The 18,690-nt window shown below is 45.4% G+C and overlaps 1 protein-coding gene across 5 annotated transcripts in view; it reads left to right on the forward strand.

Annotated features, from left to right (window-relative positions):
• Positions 1–2,331: 2,331 nt before the first annotated feature.
• Positions 2,332–18,690, forward strand: part of LOC140430827 (anillin-like) — a 131,072-nt gene continuing 114,713 nt past the window's right edge. For all 5 annotated transcript variants that reach the window (XM_072518549.1, XM_072518550.1, XM_072518552.1 and 2 more), the window contains exons 1-5: positions 2,332–2,479; positions 9,090–9,209; positions 11,486–11,692; positions 13,072–13,181; positions 16,903–16,969. In XM_072518549.1, coding sequence (XP_072374650.1) covers positions 9,125–9,209; positions 11,486–11,692; positions 13,072–13,181; positions 16,903–16,969 — 469 coding nt within the window. In that variant the 5' untranslated portion in view covers positions 2,332–2,479; positions 9,090–9,124. The remainder of the gene's footprint in view (positions 2,480–9,089; positions 9,210–11,485; positions 11,693–13,071; positions 13,182–16,902; positions 16,970–18,690) is intronic.

Here is an 18,690-nt window from a genome sequence, read left to right on the forward strand (position 1 = left end):
TGCATTTCAGAAGGAGCAGATGTGCATAGGTTGGATTTTCCTGAACCTACACCACAATCTGGGCCTTAGAGTGCCTTTAAAATAGTAATGCATACAAAGACACTTATTCAGACAAAAATTAATAGCCACATTAGAAGATATTAGAATGGATGACTAAAATTTTGATTAAGGAGCTGGAATTTCAGGTAGGTCTTAAAGATGGTGGTGAGATGGAGAGGTGTCTTTTTAAGGTAGAACTCTAGAGCCTAACATAGTAAGTTTAGTTATAACAAATTAACTTTTAAAAAGCAGGAAAGAAGAAAAAGGCTTCAAGCAAAAATCCGATTAGAGGACGGAGGGGAACAGGTTTCCTCTTTAACCAGGTGTTTGCCCACTTGCCTTCATATCAGCAGTAGAGTCAGAGTTTCACAGAGCTCCTGTTGAAGTGTTTTATGAAAAGTTGTGGTGGTAAAATGGTACATTGACTGCCCTGTTACTTATCTCACTTCAAGACTCCGATTTCACTCCGTCCAAAGCACAATCGATAGCATTGAGCTCAAGCCCATTTGTAATGTTTTGTGGAGCCATAAACAGAAATGACTGGAAATACTGACCAGGTCAGGCGGAATCTGTGGAGAGAACATTTCAGGTATAAAAACAGAATATGTTGGAAATGCTCAATGTTGTGTTATGCTGCTTTGGATAACATAGGCTGCTACTTGATGCAGTCTTAACTAAAGGATGCTTCAGACTCTGAAATGAGTTCAACGTGTTTATTGAACTATTAACACACTTCTCAAATGAGTTCAACTCTCTGCTAATCTAACTGTAGTAACTCTGTCTAACTGTACCAGCTTGCTCTAAGCCACGTGCTGGGGTGTGATGCTGCTGATCAACCCTGTCTAACTCTCTAGATGTCTGCCTGTGGAAAGAGGCAGGGTGTGAGTGCCTCATCTCTTTTATAGTGTTTGTGTCATGCCCCCTTGTGGTGATGCCACCTCTGAGTGTCCTGACTGCCCATTTGTTGTGTCCTATTCTGAGTGTTCATTGGTTGCATGTTTGCATATCATGACAACTCCCCTTCTTTTTTTAGATGTATACACATTGAATGTGTCTGTCTAATGTGACTGACTGAGGAATATAGAACAGAACAAACAAAACAAATGTTCATAAGTCCAGTCTCTGAGGCTTGCGTCTGATCCTCGTCGACCGCCGGAAAGGTGGTGGAGGGGATGACGGTGTCTTGACAGGCGAGTGGGAGGCACGACTGGTGGCCTTGTGGTGTCTGGAGGTGACAATTCGACATGTGGAAATGGAAGGGAAAGGGGTTGTGGGCAAGCAACCTTTCGCAGTGCCCTTTGATTCCTTCGCACAATGGAGCCATCAGCCATATGTATGACAGAGGATCTGGGCGCGGCCTGTCGATCAACGACATCCGGAGCAGACCACCCACCATCTGGTATCTTGGTCCTGACCGTGCTGCCGGGGGATAGCACGTCCAGATCGGTGGCATGTGCGTCATAGCCCTGCTTCTGGCTGTCGCGAAGCTGCTGCATCTTCTGCAGCACTGGGAGGTGATCAAGGTTGGGCAGGTGTATGGCTGGAAGCGTTGTCCGCAGGTCCCTGTTCATCAGCAGTTGAGCTGGCGACATGCCAGTGGACAAGGGAGTCGCCCGGTACGCAAGCAATGCAAGGTGTATGTCAGAAGTGGAGTCCGAGGCCTTGCGGATGAGCTGCTTAACGATGTGCAACCCTTTTTTGACTTTGCCATTGGACTGTGGATAGTGCGGACTGGAGGTGACAAGCCTGAAATTGTAGCTGAAATTGGCAAAGGTGGACCATTCGCGACTGTGGAAGTACGGACCATTGTCGCTCCTGACTGCCCATTGGTTGTGTCCTGTTTTGAGTGTTCATTGGTTGCATGTTTGCATATCATGACACTCAGCAGGTGCGACCGCATCTGTTTGTGACGAATCAGTCAAGATAAAAGCAAATTACTGCAGGTGCTGGAATCGGAAACAAAAGCAGAAAATGTTGGACAATTTCAGCAGGTCTTACAGCATTTGTGGAGTGAAAACGGAGCTAATGTTTCTAGTCTGGATGACTCTTTGTCAAAGCAGCCTCGCGACGTTAGCTCTGTTCTCTCCACAGATACTGTTTGACCTGCTGAGATTGTTTTCTTTCAGATTTCCAGAATCTGCAGTATTTTGCTTTTGTGTGAGCATCTGGGGTGAGGATGGGTGGATTACAGCACATTCCCACCGAGAGGGGACGATCGCGGGGATGGGCATCTGACACGCGTCACTGGACCATCTTGCCTTGGCGACACGCTCCTCGGTTGACATGCGCAGTGCTCGGGTTAGACTGGGACTGACCGTTGTTGGAGGCGCATGCGTGGGAAAGGGCGCTGAATTTAAACGACAGGAGCGGCAGTTGGCGCTGCTGCGGGGAAGAGCGAGGACAGAGACTCATTTATTCATCCATCGGGATCCGGTGGCGGGTGAGTGAGGGGCTGGTCCCAGGAAAGATTCCGGCTTTGCGCCGGGCAGCTGCCGACCTTCCTGCTCACTGCAACTGGACTGGGGACCGGGGTGTAACCCCCAGCCCCACCCTTGGTCTGTCTCTCCCTCTCCCCCCCCCCCCCCCCCCCCCACCCACCTAACCCTTCTGTGTCCCCCTTATTCCCTTCTCCCCCCCCCCCCCCATGCTCCTGACACCCAGGACTTTCTCTCACCCCGCCCTTAAACTGTGCATTCAGATTAATTTAGTTTATTTATTTGCAGTAACCCGGCTGAAAATTGTCCGCAACTCTCATTTTTCTTTTTTTTTAAGATGAAGTGTGTCGTTTTTTCAGAGTTAAAAAATTCTTGTCACCTTTTTTTAAAAATCGGAGTCTTAAAGTGAGCTATGTAACAGGGTAGTAGTCAATGTCCCATTCCACCACCACAACTTAATATAAAACCTTCAGCAGGAGCTCTGTGAAACCAACTCTGGCCCTGTACTGCTGATATGAAGGCAAGTGGCCAAGTGTCTGGTTAAAAAGGAAAAGTGAAGGTAAACCTGTTCCCCTTCTCTCTCTTCCCCCCCCCCCCCCCCCCCGCCTTAGAATCTCTCATCGGTTTTTTGTTTGAAGCTGAACCCAAGAATTTCTCAGCTTGGTGGAATTTGCCCAGTGGAAGTTTGCCAGGTTACACCCTGTTTTAGAAATTCCTGCTGGGTCATGGAATGTTCTCACCACTCACTGAGCTCAGTTTAAAATGAAAAGCTTTGCAACTGCCATGTAATAACTAATGTCCTGCAATTGCAGCTTTTGTTTTTTGTTAAGGAAATGAATTTTTGCGTCTTCCTTCAAATGAAATCAATTTTTCCTTCAAATGAAATCAATTTTTCCAAACGGATTTTGACTTTTTAGGTCTACTCACTTCCACCACCCTGATATGCTCCACTTACTCTCTGTTGTGAATAAAGGAGTGTGATCCTTTGTATTCGGACCTGGAGTCACTACTGCTGAGCTTGATCCCGTAGTCTAACTTTGACATGATATTGAGAAGTAATTGTAGAACCTTCTCTGAACTGCTTCCAATGCACGTGTAACCTTTCTTTAGTAAGGAGACTCAGTACACTAAATGCAGTCTCACCAAAGCCCTGTACAGTTGTAGCAAGGGTTCCCTACTTTTATTACTCCATTCTCTTGCAATCAAGGTCAATATTCAATTTGCCATCCTAACATGCTGTACCTTCATGTTAAGTTTTTATAATTCACCTAGTGTGTTTCCTTTTAAATCTGCTTTTCTATTCTTCCTTCCAAAGTGGGCAGTGTACTCCATTGGCTAACTTTATGCCCACTTACTTAACCTATCTATCCATACAGTGTAGAAGGAAGCCATTTGTCCCATCAAGTGTGCACCGACCCTCCGAAAGAAGATCCGACCTGGGCCCCATCCCCGTAACTCCACTTGGGGGCAATTTAGCACATCCAATCCAGCTATCTTCTGGACTGAGGGGGAACTGGAGCACCCGGAGGAAACTTTCCCACGCACTTATCCTGACTTTTTCCTGTTAGTAATCCTATCCTCTCTACATGAGTTCTTATTTTGTGCAGTAAACGTTTTATGTGGCACCTTTTATTGAATGCCTTTGGGAATCGACATAAACAATATCTACAAGTTCCACTTTATCAACTCTGCTTGTTACATCCTGAAAGAACTCTTAAATTTGTTGAGCATTTATTTGCATTTAGAAGAGAAATGTTCACTTTAGCTACATTTTTCTTTTAAAAGCTTGTAGTAGAAGTTTATGACGTCTGTTTTTCTATTTAGTTCTAGTTTTTCTCGTACTTCAATTTCTCTCTTTATTATATTTTTAGCTGTCCTTTGCTGATTTCCAAATTTTCCACAGTCTTCTTGGCTACCACTAAACTTTACAGCATTATATGTCTTTTTCAATTTGATTCCATTGTTAATTTGCCTCGTTAGTCACAACTACTGCATTTTTTTCCTGGTATGAGATGAAATTGAGGAGTTGAATGTATCAAAATTCTCTATTTGTAAAAATGAGAGGTGATCTCATTGAAATGGTAAAATATCAGAGTGGGTAGATGATTGAGGTTGGTTCCCCTGGCTGGAAAGCCTAGAAGTAGTAGTTGTGGTCTGCACTCAGGATTGTGAATCTTTGGAATTCCCTAACCCAGAAGATTATGGGTGGTTAGTCGATGAGTCTACTGGACATTGAGGTACTCGAGCGATAGGGCAGGAAAATGGACTATAACATGAAGATCAGCCATGACTTTACTGAATGGGAGAGCAGGCTCACATGGCCTAATGCTGCTTTTATTTCTCAAGTTCTACTTGCTGCCTATTATCTTGGCTAATTACTCATATTTTCTTATGGAATCTTGCTGCATGCAAATTCTTTGCATTTCACAAACTTATTAGTTGTAATATGTGACCTGCTTGGAAAGGTTCTTTAAGATATGATGGACTTATTCCTTGTCTGTAGTGTTCTCTACTACAGCGAGGGACAGTATTCACTCTCCCACGATTGAGGCATAAATATTGGCTATTACGCTGGGAATAACTCCTTTTGTAAATAGTGCCATGGAGCTTTTATGTTCACCTGAGAGCCTCAGTTTAATGATTCACCTGAACAACAGATGTTACCACGCTGTCAACCGAAATATTTGTGCTGCAGCTCCTTAAACCCACAACCTTTTAGATTTTCATGCTATCAAGTAAGTCACAGCTGACTCTGACAGGAGGATTGTTCTGGGTGTTTTAACTCTTTATAATATTTCTGAACTCAGTTTCTGATGCATCTGACTTCAATCATTGCTAACAATCAGATCCTGGGCTTATGGTCTGCTGCTTCAAATACTCAGGAGTGGTGTCATGCAATTCTGAAAGTCAACAACACCACTTGTTTTCTACTGCCGTTTTTAATGGACAAAAGGTCTATTTTTAAGTGGCATTTCCAACATGTGCTACATTGGAATATAGGCCATGGTTTTGTTTTTTTCCCAAGGTTTTTTTTAAAGCAACCTTTTAGATTTACTTTTGATGCAGTGTCTCAAAGTGCATCATCGTTCTTTCCCCATTTAAATCCAGTAAAGGGTGCGCAGAGAACTTGAATGGCCTACACATCAAGCCCTATGTTCCTATGTTGTGGGAGGGGGGAGCAGGGGTTACAATGAGTATGTGGCGGAGAGGTAGACAGGAAATTGGAGTTGAAACAAGAACCAGATCTCACACTATCTTATTGAATGGCAGAGTAGGGTTCGAACAGCTGAATGGCCTATTCCAGGCATTGTCAAACTCGGGCGCGACCCGTGGGCGGGAGTCGGGAGGGTCGCGGAGCAGTCCGTTGCGGCGCTCCCGATCGTGCAAATCCACGCGCAGCAGCTGGCTTTTAATAATGCCGGTTGCCAGCGGCCTACAAAATGGCCAGGAACAGATTTAAAGAAATTCGGCCACACAGCGCATGTGTGCCCGATCATCGGTGCACATGCGCAAAACTATGCGCATGCGCACCGATGACCGGGCACGCATGCGCAGTGTGCCTGCATTTTTTTTATATGGTCGCAGCCTTTTTTTTCTCCAAGTTCGGGGGCCAAAGGGACCATTGGGGCCAAAGGGATCCAAAACCATTTCCTCCATTTTTGTCAGTAACAAACAAGGTAAGAAAAAATGGTGGGTCGCGCAGGTCGGCCGGCGTGGGTCGCAAAGGTCGGCCGGGTTGGGTCCCGAAGGTTGGCCGGTTGGTAAAAATGGGTCCCCGGAAAAAAAACTTTGAAAAACACTGGCCTATTCCTTCTCAGCCCTATGCTCAATTGCCTATTACTACTTCTAAGATCTATGTTGCATTAGGAAGACTTTGTACAAAATACAACAAACTCTCAGTTGCATTGAGTTCAATGGAAACTCACTGGAAGCTGAACAGGATATGTTAAAGCATTGCAATACATTCTGACTTGCTTATGGGCAAAAGAACCACCACTCCTGAGTATTAAAGCACACCATAAGGCCAGGATTCCATTCTGTCGGTAATGCAAGCAGTTAAAAAATATCCTATGAAGATAGGAATGGTGTACCAATGTATTATCGTGCTGCCAAGTTGGAGCTTGTTCAACTTTGAGACCAATAAGCTGTGCTTTGCAGAACAAAGAATCTATTTGTGAGCTACGGGACTAATAAATTGGAAAATGCATGTAGATATCAGGCTCCAGGTCAGAAGCGTGCAGCATTTTTTTAATGCCTGATTTTGTTTGGTTTGTCTAGTGTTTGGTATGCCAAGTACAATCTGGAGGCAATGTTTTTTATACATGTGCTATGGCAATAACTTGCAATTATAAAATAATGCACTTTGCATAATGTATTCTGCTAATCTGGTGCTTTGCATCTGGCATGCATTTAACCATGAGACACGGTAAGGAAAGTGATGTAACTGGAAAGTTTCACTGGTTCTGGCAAGACTCTTGCAGGCTTCTTTCCAAATTTTTTGTGCAGCCACATTGCCTCTGGCTCTCACTGAGCAATGCCAATGGGAGATTTTCCCAGTAATATAGGATTTTGGTTAATGCGCATCTATCATGCTCCTAACACAATCTTAAAAGAACATGGAGCCTGAAATTTGCATATACAGGGCTCAAATACATGGGGATGGCAAGGAAAGTGCTGTAACTGGGAAGTTTCACTGGTTCTGGCAAGACTCTTGCAGGCTTCTTTCCAAATTTTTTGTACAGCTAATGTGCATCTCTTTTCTCCCCCCGCCCCCGCCCCCCCCCCCCCCCCAACCACCATTGTACATTCATTCCTTACAGCCGCATTACCTCGGGCTCTCATTGAGCAATGCCAGTGGGAGATTTTTTCCAGTAATATAGAATTTTGTTTAATGCGCATCTATCATGCTAAAACACAATCTTAAAAGAACATGGAGCCTGACATTTGCATATTCAGGGCTCAAATTCATGGGGATGGCAGGCAAATGTTCCCTCTAGCCTGTACATTTTCTGAGACCCGGATAATAAAAATGACCTTCACTCTCAATTGTCCATATATCCAAACCATTAAACGGTGAGCTTTAGAAGTACCAGCCCTACCCTGGTGGTGGATTAATTTTGCTTCAATGGTATAACACATTGCAAAACAACATATTGCTCACAATTAGTCAGAGGATGTCGTGGATACATTATGTAATTTTGTCATTCCATTGGTCATCTGCCTGTATCTGGGATCAGGGGTGAACTGGCAAGGTGGATACAGAACTGGCTAGGTCATAGAAGGCAGAGAGTAGCAGTGGAAGGATGCTTTTCTAATTGGAGGGCTGTGACCAGTGGTGTTCCACAGGGATCAGTGCTGGGACCTTTGCTCTTTGTAGTATATGTAAATGATTTGGAGGAAAATGTAACTGGTCTGATAGTAAGTTTGCAGACGACACAAAGGTTGGTGGAATTGTGGATAGCGATGAGGACTGTCCGAGGATACAGCAGGATTTAGATTGTTTGGAGACTTGGGCGGAGAGATGGCAGATGGAGTTTAATCCGGACAAATGTGAGGTAATGCATTTTGGAAGGTCTAATGCAGGTAGGGAGTATACAGTGAATGGTAGAACCCTCAAGAGTATTGAAAGTCAAAGAGATCTGGGAGTACAGGTCCACAGGTCACTGAAAGGGGCAACACTGGTGGAGAAGGTAGTCAAGAAGGCATACGGCATGCTTGCCTTCATTGGCCGGGGCATTGAGTATAAGAATTGACAAGTCATGTTGCAGCTGTATAGAACCTTAGTTAGGCCACAGTTGGAGTTTAATGTTCAATTCTGGTCGCCACACCACCAGAAGGATGTGGAGGTTTTAGAGGGTGCAGAAGAGATTTACCAGGATGTTGCCTGGTATGGAGGGCATTAGCTATGAGGAGCGGTTGAATAAACTCGGTTTGATCTCACTGGAACGACGGAGGTTGAGGGGAGACCTGATAGAGGTCTACAAAATTATGAGGGGCATAGACAGAGTGGATAGTCAGAGGCTTTTCCCCAGGGTAGAGGGGTCAATTACTAGGGGGCATAGGTTTAAGGTGCGAGGGGCACGGTTTAGAGTAGATGTACGAGGCAAGTTTTTTTACACAGAGGGTAGTGGGTGCCTGGAACTCTCTACCGGAGGAGGTGATGGAAGCAGGGACGATAGTGACATTTAAGGGGCATCTTGACAAATACATGAATAGGATGGGAATAGAGGGATACGGACCCAGGAAGTGTAGAAGATTGTAGCTTAGTCGGGCAGCATGGGGGGCTGAAGGGCCTGTTCCTTGCCGTACATTTCTTTGTTCTTTGTTCTTGTCATTGATAAATTGTCAGAAGGAATTCCAGTTGGGCTTAGTGTTTGCGGATCATCATCTCTTTAAAACCTGCACTCTTGTATTTTGATACGGATATTGGGGGTGATGCTCATTGCAGCTAGAATGCACTTTTGATTTGCCTGCTGCTTTGGACCTCATTATCACAGTAGTATCCTCTTTCCCTGCTCCTTTGGGAAAGAAATCTGCAAGCTACTCTAGAGTCACTTGAATGTTAACACTTATTGTGCATGATTATTTATTCAGTCTGCCTTCCTTCGGCCACAGGCAGCAAATTGTGCTCAAGAAGAGGATAAGAAAAAATGTCTCATACTGTCGAAGCAATGTTGCGAGGTCCTTTAAAACGCCTGAGACAGCAGCCCATGGACAATGGTGGAGGCAGCAGCGGTGAGTTGGAATGTTAAACCGCAAGCAGTTTCTTTCCTGAAAATGCTCCCATTCAAGCTTCTGAGCTGTAAAAATTGGATGGAGAGAATCTTGCATTGTGGTTGAGTTAAAATTTGTTTGGAATGTGAAATGTCTGTCAACAACTGGTAGCCATATGTTTTTTGCCTCCTCTTCTAAGACACCTGCAACATCTGTTTGAACAGCGTCAACATGTTTGTGAAATTCTTCTGTGCTTCTTTAAAGAGATTGTGTGGAATACATCCGTTTGTGTTCAGTTCTAGATTCTATTATTCCTGCCTTAACTGTTCATTCTTCTATGTTATGTCTATTTACTTACCCAGCTCTTTAAATTTTTCCTTTCCCCTCCACTTCTGAATTATTCTTTCTCGTATTAAGATTTACCGGTCTCTGGAAATGCCCATTGCTCCAGAGTCCATACCCTTGGAATTCAAAACATTCATCCTTTTGCTGTTTGTCAAGTCCCATTTCGCACATGGACATACGACATTTCATTAACACGGAGTTACATTGCAACTAAAGCCCCAGGCTTCCTCCTTGGGACAGAAGGACAGCTGGAGTGAGGTGCATAAGCCCTGCTGTCTTGTGGTGCTGGCACCATGGAGTGTACTCTCTACCATGGAGCACAGGGCAGAAGCCTGCACCACTACAGCCGCCACCCTCGCAGTGTTGACCTGGCTGCCTTGAAGTGCAGGTACGACCTCCTCAGACAGAAGATGGTAGGACTCCTCCAGTCAACCTTGTGATCCAAGAAGTGCTGCGGACATCCCCTTCATGCAGGATGGCCAACCCTGGCGGCATGCCACATGACCGGGGCTCATCAAAAGCCCCGGCATCCAACTGTCCTCCCAAGTGCCAGATCCCTGGGAGGTCTCTGCCTCCGCCTGCTGTGGATCTAAAAAAGTGGGGTGCTTGCCAATTTGTGACCCCAAAGCGCCTTTACTGCTAAGTCCCACCAAAGTGCGTGTCTCTGCGCTGGTGGTGGGTGCAGCCGAAAGCTATGAAGCGTCTTCCAGGTGCACATCTGAGAATTTCTCTTCAGCTGCTGTCCGGGCTCGTCTTTTGCGTCCTGCAGAAGGCGACTCAAGCCGCTCTATTGTTGTCTGCAAGAGATTGGTGATGACAGGAGTGTATGGAAGCGGTATAAGGATATCTAGGTAGAACTCGCATTGGTTTCACAAGGTAGACAATGGGGTTCCCCCCCCCTTACACAGGAGTAGTCCTGTCCCTCCCCGCAAGCAGGACTGCTCCCTCATCAAACTACTTCGGAGTGTCAACTCATCCGCTTGACTGCTCTCTCCGCAGTGGAGAACAAATGCTGTGTGCAGAGATTGATGAGAACAGTGACTTACCCTGTCTGAACGGAGACGGTCATTCATTATCTGACTGCACTCCCGACGACCTCTGTAGGGAGTTGGTGCTTACTGGCTCTGCCCATGCTGGGTTGGTGACCTTGCTGGAGTGTTGTCTACCAGCCTGAGGGTAGAGGATCCGGACTCACGCCTCCACCATGTCCAGCATTCTGGTCAGGTCCTGGTCTGAAAACTTTGGCGTGGCCTTCCTGGCAGCCATCTTCTGTTTTGAATTTGGCACAGGTGTTGGTTAGGCATTAAGTGGAATTCCCTAGTAATTGAAGCATTCAACCTGAAGGTGGGCTGGGTGAGTCCAATTCCTTCTGTCGTTGAAGCAACGTGAAACCAGAGAGATTGTAGGTAAAGAAACAGTGGGGAAAAACCGCCACCACTGCCGGTGGGCAATACCCAAATTTTCCCACCCGACTCGACACTTGCTAAAATACTTGAAAATTTTGCCCTCTTATGCTTATTGTTCGTCTGTACCTTCACTCCTCTACCGTTTGATGTTGGCTTAATTTCAGAAGCTACACTGTTTTATCCTTTCCCGCCCCCAATTGCCCTCGAGATGGTGGTGGTGACTGCATGTGGTGTAGCGCTGTTGGGGAGTTCCAAAGTTTTGACCCAGTGATTATCTTCACCCAGTGATTACCGTTCTATGTGAAATGGTGTATGGTTTGAAGGGGAACTTGCAGCTATTCCCATGCTGCCTGTAACCACCTAGGAGGTAGAGGGTTGAAGGTTTGGAAAGTGCTTTGGAAGGACATTCAGCCCAACTAAAGTGCCCTTGGTGTCTTGCAAAGTAGACAAAAATAATTTTGTTAAGGGCTACTGTCTCTGAAGTGATTCTGTTCTCTGTGAATTTAAGTATACTTGTTTATTATATTCATTAATGCTGATTTCCAGAACTGCCACTAGATTCTCTAAAGAGGCAGAAGTGTTCTTTCTTGGAAGAAGAAAGAGAAAATGTTAATCCTGTGGAATCTGGTTTTACTACTTCCAAGAATTTCCGAGCCCTCGAGCATGAAATCAAACCAGATACTCCTGTGGTTCCATCAGTGAAATCAAGGCTTCATAGACTGGCTGAACAGCGGAAAGCTTGGGATTCAGATGGTATGACTTGTGCCATGCTTTTTTTCAACTTCCTTTCCAAGTTTACAATATTTTTACTGTGAAACTTATTTCCAATTATCTCCTCACTGTGGCTAGTTATAGGTACAGCTTTGTAGTGATTAGTTGCTCTCTGTTGTTTTGCCTAATCATGGTGGTGGGAAGTCTAGTTCTTTCCTGAGTCCAATGGCTATGGTCTGTGCCAGAGTTCAGATGAACTGATTCCACATGGCTCATATTGAATCTGCTGCAGGAACCACCTTTGCCACTGTTTAATTGTTCGTGCACACTTGTTTAAATTGTGTCTCTGAAGGTTGCTTCTTGGCAATGCTATGCTGTTCCATTACATGTGAGTGTACCTGAACAAAACAAATATGGGAATGTAATCTTGAATGTTTAGCGGAATCTGTGGCATTTGACCTTGAATGCTTGGTGACAATCTGTGGCATTTGACCTCTATTTGCAGTTCAAAAACTATTTAAAATAGTCTGGTAGTTTATGCATAATGACCTGTTAAAAGCTGAAGTTAAAATCCTGGATTGACATGCATGATCTTGCAAAGAAACATTTATTTTGATGCTTTGTTGATGGCTTGTTTACATGAGAATTGGTGAACAGATAACCAATGAGAGTGTCGTGTTGGGTGCTCTGCTACACAGACGAACCAACACGGTTGCGGAAGGTACAACTCCGTTTTATTACTAATAGTATTAACATTTGTAAACTGGTTACTGTGGTTTGTTCATTACCCTCTAACCTGTGGACCCAGCCCTAACACTATCTTGGAGAGGCACTCAGCACATGGTGAATGTCTGAGTGGCTTGCTGTGAGCTCTGTGCCCTGAGCTGTCTCCTGTTGGAATGACTCGGAAGTGTCGTGTTCCCCGATTTCATAGATTATTATAGAATTTACAGTGCAGAAGGAAGCCATTCGGCCCATCGAGTCTGCACCGGCTCTTGGAAAGAGCACCCTACCCAAGGTCAACACCTCCACCCGATCCCCATAACCCAGTAACCCCACCCAACACTAAGGGTACTTTTGGACACTAAAGGCAATTTACCATGGCCAATCCACCTAACCTGCACATCTTTGGACTGTGGGAGGAAACCGGAGCACCCGGAGGAAACCCACGCACACACGGGGTGAATGTGCAGACTCCGCACAGACAGTGACCCAAGCCGGAATCGAACCTGGGACCCTGGAGCTGTGAAGTAATTGTGCTATCCGCAATGCTACCGTGTATGCTCTTGCTTGTGATTGGCTGTGATGTTGCGTGTGTATTGATTGGTCCGTTGATCTGTCCATCAGTGTGTTTGCACCATGATGTTTATCTGAATATCATGACAGCGAGCACTTCCAATAACTATTGTTCTGACTCTCAGAATTTTATCCTGATGCACAAGTACACGTGGGAATGAAAAATGGACAAGCCTTTCCAGAAGAAACAACCAATTCTTGGAAGGATGAACTAACCAGACCTGCTATTAAGAAGGTACCTGAATCCTCCTATTTGAGTACTGAAAAGAAAGTGGCAATTTTTTTATGCTGTGGGGAGGGAATGCAATATATGAACTCATTCAAAGTACTTTTTAAAAAATAAAAAAAAATCTTTTTATTGGCATTTTCAACATTATGTACGTTGACATTCGTGTTTATTAATTGTACAGTGTAACGCAAAAGGGCTTTTGTCATACTTTACTTTATCTACAGATTGCTGCCGTCTAGTTTGGCATGCTCTTTCCCTAACCCCTCCCTGTCTTCTCCCTATCATCCCCTTGCTATCCTCCATGGTCGATACGGGTGGTTTCCCCTTTTTGTGGGGGGGGGGGGGTTTCCTCTTTCTCTCTTCTTCTTTCTTCTCTCCCCCCCCCCCCCCCCCCCCCCCCCCCCCCCCGGTTGTGCGTCCCTGGCGCTGCTCCTTGTCGTCTTTTTCCCGTCTCTCTACTCCTTCCAGTTCTCCCTCTATTAATTGTTACTGGCCTCAAACAGGTTTTGGAATTTCTCCATGTGGAGAAATTCCGACAAGGTCATCTAGCCAGTCTGCAGCTGTGGATGGTTCTGCTGATCACCAGCCGAGCAGGACTCTCCGGCGCGCGACCAGAGAAGCCAAAGCCAAAGCCAGGGCGTCTGCCCTCCTCCCCATGTGTAGCTCTGTCTGCTTTGATACCCCGAAGACCGCCACACCTGGGCATGGCCTCACCCACACCCCCACAACCCCATACACTGCCTCTGAGAAGGCTGTCCAGAACCCAGCAAGTTTGGGACAAGCCCTGAACATGTGGGTGTGGCTGGCTGGGCCCCTCCGGCATCATTCACATTTATCCTACATCTCCAGGAAAAACCTGCTCATTCGGGTTCTGGTCAGGTGTGCTCTGTGCACCACTTTGAACTACATGAGGCTGAGCCTTGGGCAGGAGGAGGTGGAGTTTGCCCTGCTCAGTGCTTCGCTCCAGAGCCCCCACCCTACTTCTGTGCCCCAGTTAGTCCTCCCATTTCCGTCCGATCTCGTCCACTGGTGTTCGAGCTCTGTCCAGTAGCTGTCCGTATATTTCCCACAGAGTCCTCCCTCCTTGCTGTCCGTGGTCATCAGGTCCTCTAATAGTGTAGTCTCCGGGGCCCTGGGGTATCCTATTGTCTCTTTGCGGAGGAAATGTTTTATTTGTAAGTGTCTCATTTCTTATTCTGTCAGCAATTTCCATTCCTCCATCAGTTGTTCAGCATCGCTAGTCTGTGCCCTACGTAGAAGTCCCTGTTAATGTTCCGCCGTCCTGTCTCCATTTTTTGAGCGTTGTGTCTAGCATGGCTGGCGGGAATCTGTGGTTACCGCAGATGGGGGACATCCCGGTTAGCCCAAAATGTTTCTTAGCTGGCCCCACATTTTCAGTGTGGCCATTACCACTGGGCTCGATGTGTATTTTGCCGAGGGGGATTCAAAGGCTTTTGGTGATAGTCAGGAAGCTTTCACCCTCTTTCCAATCTTCCACTCTTGCAGAATTAACCTTAAGGATATAGTCATCTTGCATTCTCTTTCCTTAGTGGCATGGTTTTGTGATGTGTAAACATTCAATGCCAATACATCGTGTGCAAAGGAATGTGACAGTCTAGTTTGTTTAATAGTGATATCATAATGCTGGATGTGTCAGTTTAATGATCCCTGAACCTTTCCTATTGTAATAGTAGGCTAACATTCTCCTATTGCATGTTTAACTTCAATTAATGCTAGTTGCTCCATCGTTTTCTACTCCCTTCTATGAAGGTCAACAAATGAATGGGAATATGAAGGTGTGCTGCAGTGATAAGTGCAAAGATAATCAAATGATGAAGCTACGCAGTTAGACTTTAAATAAGCTGTGTGCAGAAATTATTGCTGCTTCCTATACATCTTTATACTCTACCACTTCCAGCCAAATGCCACACTGTTCTGAAGACTCAGTGCTCCATTTGTTCTGTCAAAATTGCTTTTATGCTCCAGATCCATGCAGTTGGGTACTTTTTGAGATTAGCACTCCATCTTCTCACCTCCTGTTTGTCTGGCTATAAGGATGTTGTGATATGAACTAGGCACATCAATAAGCAGCATTAGACAATTGTTGGATGGAATGCCACACACACTTGTGCACAAGATTTTTTTTAAAAAAACTGACTTTTTAATCATTTTTAGCGTTGGTAAGCACTGTATTGCCCATCTCTAGTAACCCTAAATTATTGATGGGCCTTTTATTGAATTGCTTTTATTGTAGTACGTTGCAGCTGAAAGTAACTTGTTTGGCCACTTCAGAGGATGATAAAATGTCAAATGTTAGTGATGGGATGGAGCCATGTAAAGACCACATCAGACTGAGGCGATATGTTTCATACTCTAAACAATATCCATGAACTAGTTCTTTTGACTAAATTGTGGGATTTCAATTGTATTCTCTGGATTATTAATCCAGACATCTCTTATTTTCTGTAGTCCTAGAACAGCTACACTGTTCTATCTATATGGTGATTAGAATCATCACTAGGCATCAATTGGAAACTTCAGTGTTTATTGAAATCACTTAGAAAGTTGCTGTGAGTGTTTCTCATGCTCTGGTTTTCTGTTCCGCACCCAACAGATTGCTAATGACTTGTGTGATGATCCTATCACCTGTATAAATGAGTACAACATCATCCAAATGTGCGTTGTAAATTATGTTTTACTGTTGTAGTTCTAGCATCCGACCAGCAGGTGGTGCAAGTATGCAGGCACGTGACCTGGATGCGGAACACGGTATTAGTAAGGAGTTGATAGCAGTCGCAAATTAGAGTAGCTCTGTAGTATCTTGGTGTAAGTTAGTGTTAGAGCATTATTTCCAACTGTATTAATCTTAGACATTATAGTAATTCTTTAGAGTAATGTTAGTAGTAAATAGCTTTGTTGTAAAACAAAGTCTAATGTTTTTTGTTAGCACTACCACATCAAGATTCAACATCAGCATAATCAAAGAACATTACAACTTGATCTCCTTCATCTCCAATTCTATGAAGCCCCACATTTCCCCTTCTGCAGTAAAGCCAAGTCAGAGGAATTTGGTCTGGCCCATACTGCCAAACTCTAGCATCACTTACAGTACTGTAGTGTGGTCTGAAACTATGTACACCACCAAGATCCCAGGATCAAACCTTGATCAGTAAATGGTTAGAGCACTAGTGTATTTTGGGGAGCTGACCAAGGAGGATAAAATTAACTTAGAAGCTCCAGCTCTGATTGTCCAGTGATTACTGAAAAATGGTAGCCATGATCTGGAGATGCTGGCGTTGGGCTGGGTAAGAAGTCTTACACCAAGTTAAAGTCCAACAGGTTTGTTTCGAATTGCTAGCTTTCGGAGCGCATTCACCTGAGGAAGGAGCTGCGCTTCATTAAGCTAGTGATTCGAAACAAACCTGTTGGACGTTAATCTGGTGTTCTAAGACGTCTTACTGAAAAATGGTCATGGGATTAAGATCAGGTCGGAATCTGCATTTATTTAAATAATTTGCCCTTTCTTTAGATTCCCATATGATTTCTAACCACTTCATAAATGCATCATTATTTTATGTTGGGGATTCTTTTGAAAGGAATGTGATGGGGTTAACTGGAGGAGAATTGCAGTACTACTTTGTCTGACCTGTGTGCCACTTGCATGTACCCAAATTAAATCGCCTAATGAACAACATTTACTGTATAAACTTTAACTCTGTTAAAACAGGCCAGAAAGGAGACTGAAGAGAGAGCAATCCTGAATTACACACAAGAGCAAACTACAAATATCTCAAGTAAGTATAATCTGCATTTGTCTTCAAATACTATAGAACAATAGAAAAGTTACAGCACAGAAGGAGGCCATTTGGCCCACCTTGTCCACACCAGCCCAGGGACACCTAGGTGCCCTTCGTAATCCTACCTTCCTGCAGCCGGCCAATAGCTCTGTAGCTTACAGCACTTAAGGTGACAAGTGCTCTGTCTCCACCACCAACTTGGGACTGTGAATTCGAGGCTCTCTGCGTTTATATATATTTTTTAAGTTCTAGGTAACGATGGATGCGGAGAAGGCTTTTGATCAGGTGGAGTGGAATTCCCTGTGGGAGGCGCTAGGAAGGTTTGGGTTTGGTGAGGGCTTTATCGACTGGTTGTGGCTGCTCTATCAGGCACCAGTAGCGAGTGTGCGTACAAAAAAGTTGAGGTCGGGGTATTTTAAACTACAATGAGGGACGAGGCAAGGGTGCCCCCTCTTCCTGTTACTGTTTGCTCTGGCCAGAGTGCCATTGGCCAGGGCTTTACGAGCCTTTAGGTACTGGAAAAGTTTGGTTCCCGGGGGGGTTGGTATGGAGGCACTGGTAAAGCACCGGGTCTCTCTTTACGCAGATGACCTACTCTTGTATATTTCAGGCCCGTTGGAGGGGATGGGGGAAGTAATGTGATTCCTGGGGGAATTGGCAATTTCTCGGGGTATAAATTGAACATGGGGAAAAGCGAGATGTTCGCGATCCAGGCAAGAGGACAGGAGAAGAGACTGGGGAGCTGCTGCTTAGAATGGTGGGAAAGAGCTTTTGGTATCTGGGAATCCAGGTGGCCTGGGAATGGGAGGCGTTGCACAAGTTAAACCTATCCCGGTTGGTAGAACAAATGAAAGGGGACTTTTAAGAGATGGGACACGCTCCCGCTATCACTGGCGGGGAGAGTACAGACTGAAAATGACGGTCCTCCCCAGATTTCTGTTTGTCTTTCAGTGCCTCCCCATCTTCATCCCAAAGGCATTTTTCAAGCGGGTGAATAAGGTTATTTTGGGCTGTGTGGGCGGGTAAAAACCCGCGAGTGAAGAAAGTTGCTGGAGCGCAGTCTGGGGGGACGGTGGGTTGGCGCTGCCGAACGTCTGCAATTACTACTGGGCGGCTAATATAGCCATGATTAGGAAGGGGGGGGGTGTGGGGGGCCGGTTTGGAGGCAGCGTCATGCAAGGACACACGTTTGCGAGCACTGGTAACGGCACCTCTTCCGTTCTCGCCCGCCTGATACTCCACAGGTCCGGTGGTAGTGGCGGCTCTGAGAATCTGGGGGCAGTGGAGGAGATATAAGAGAGTCGCGGGAGCATCGGTTCGGACCCTGATTTATAATAATCATCGGCTTGTTATGGGTAGGCTGGATATTGGGTTCCAGAGATAGCAAAGAGCAGGAATTAGAAGGATGGGGGAATCTATTTATAGACGGGAGCTTCCCCAACTTGAAAGCCTGAAGGATACATTGGAATTGCCAGCAGGGAATGGGTTCAGGTAATTGCAGGTGCGAGACTTCCTGGGAAAGCAGGTTCTGGCCTTTCTGCTGCTGCCGCCATGGGGGATACAGGATAGAGTAGTCTCCAATACCTGGGTGAGAGAGGGGAAGGTATCGGATATTTACCAGGAGCTCTCTGAGGCAGAGGAAACTCCAGTGGAGGAGCTTACGGTCAACTGGGAGGACGAGCTCAGAGGAGTGATAGAGGCGAGTGTGGGCGGATGCC

Source organism: Scyliorhinus torazame, chromosome 10 (assembly GCF_047496885.1).
Source record: "Scyliorhinus torazame isolate Kashiwa2021f chromosome 10, sScyTor2.1, whole genome shotgun sequence".
In the NCBI taxonomy this organism is placed as follows: domain Eukaryota; kingdom Metazoa; phylum Chordata; class Chondrichthyes; order Carcharhiniformes; family Scyliorhinidae; genus Scyliorhinus; species Scyliorhinus torazame.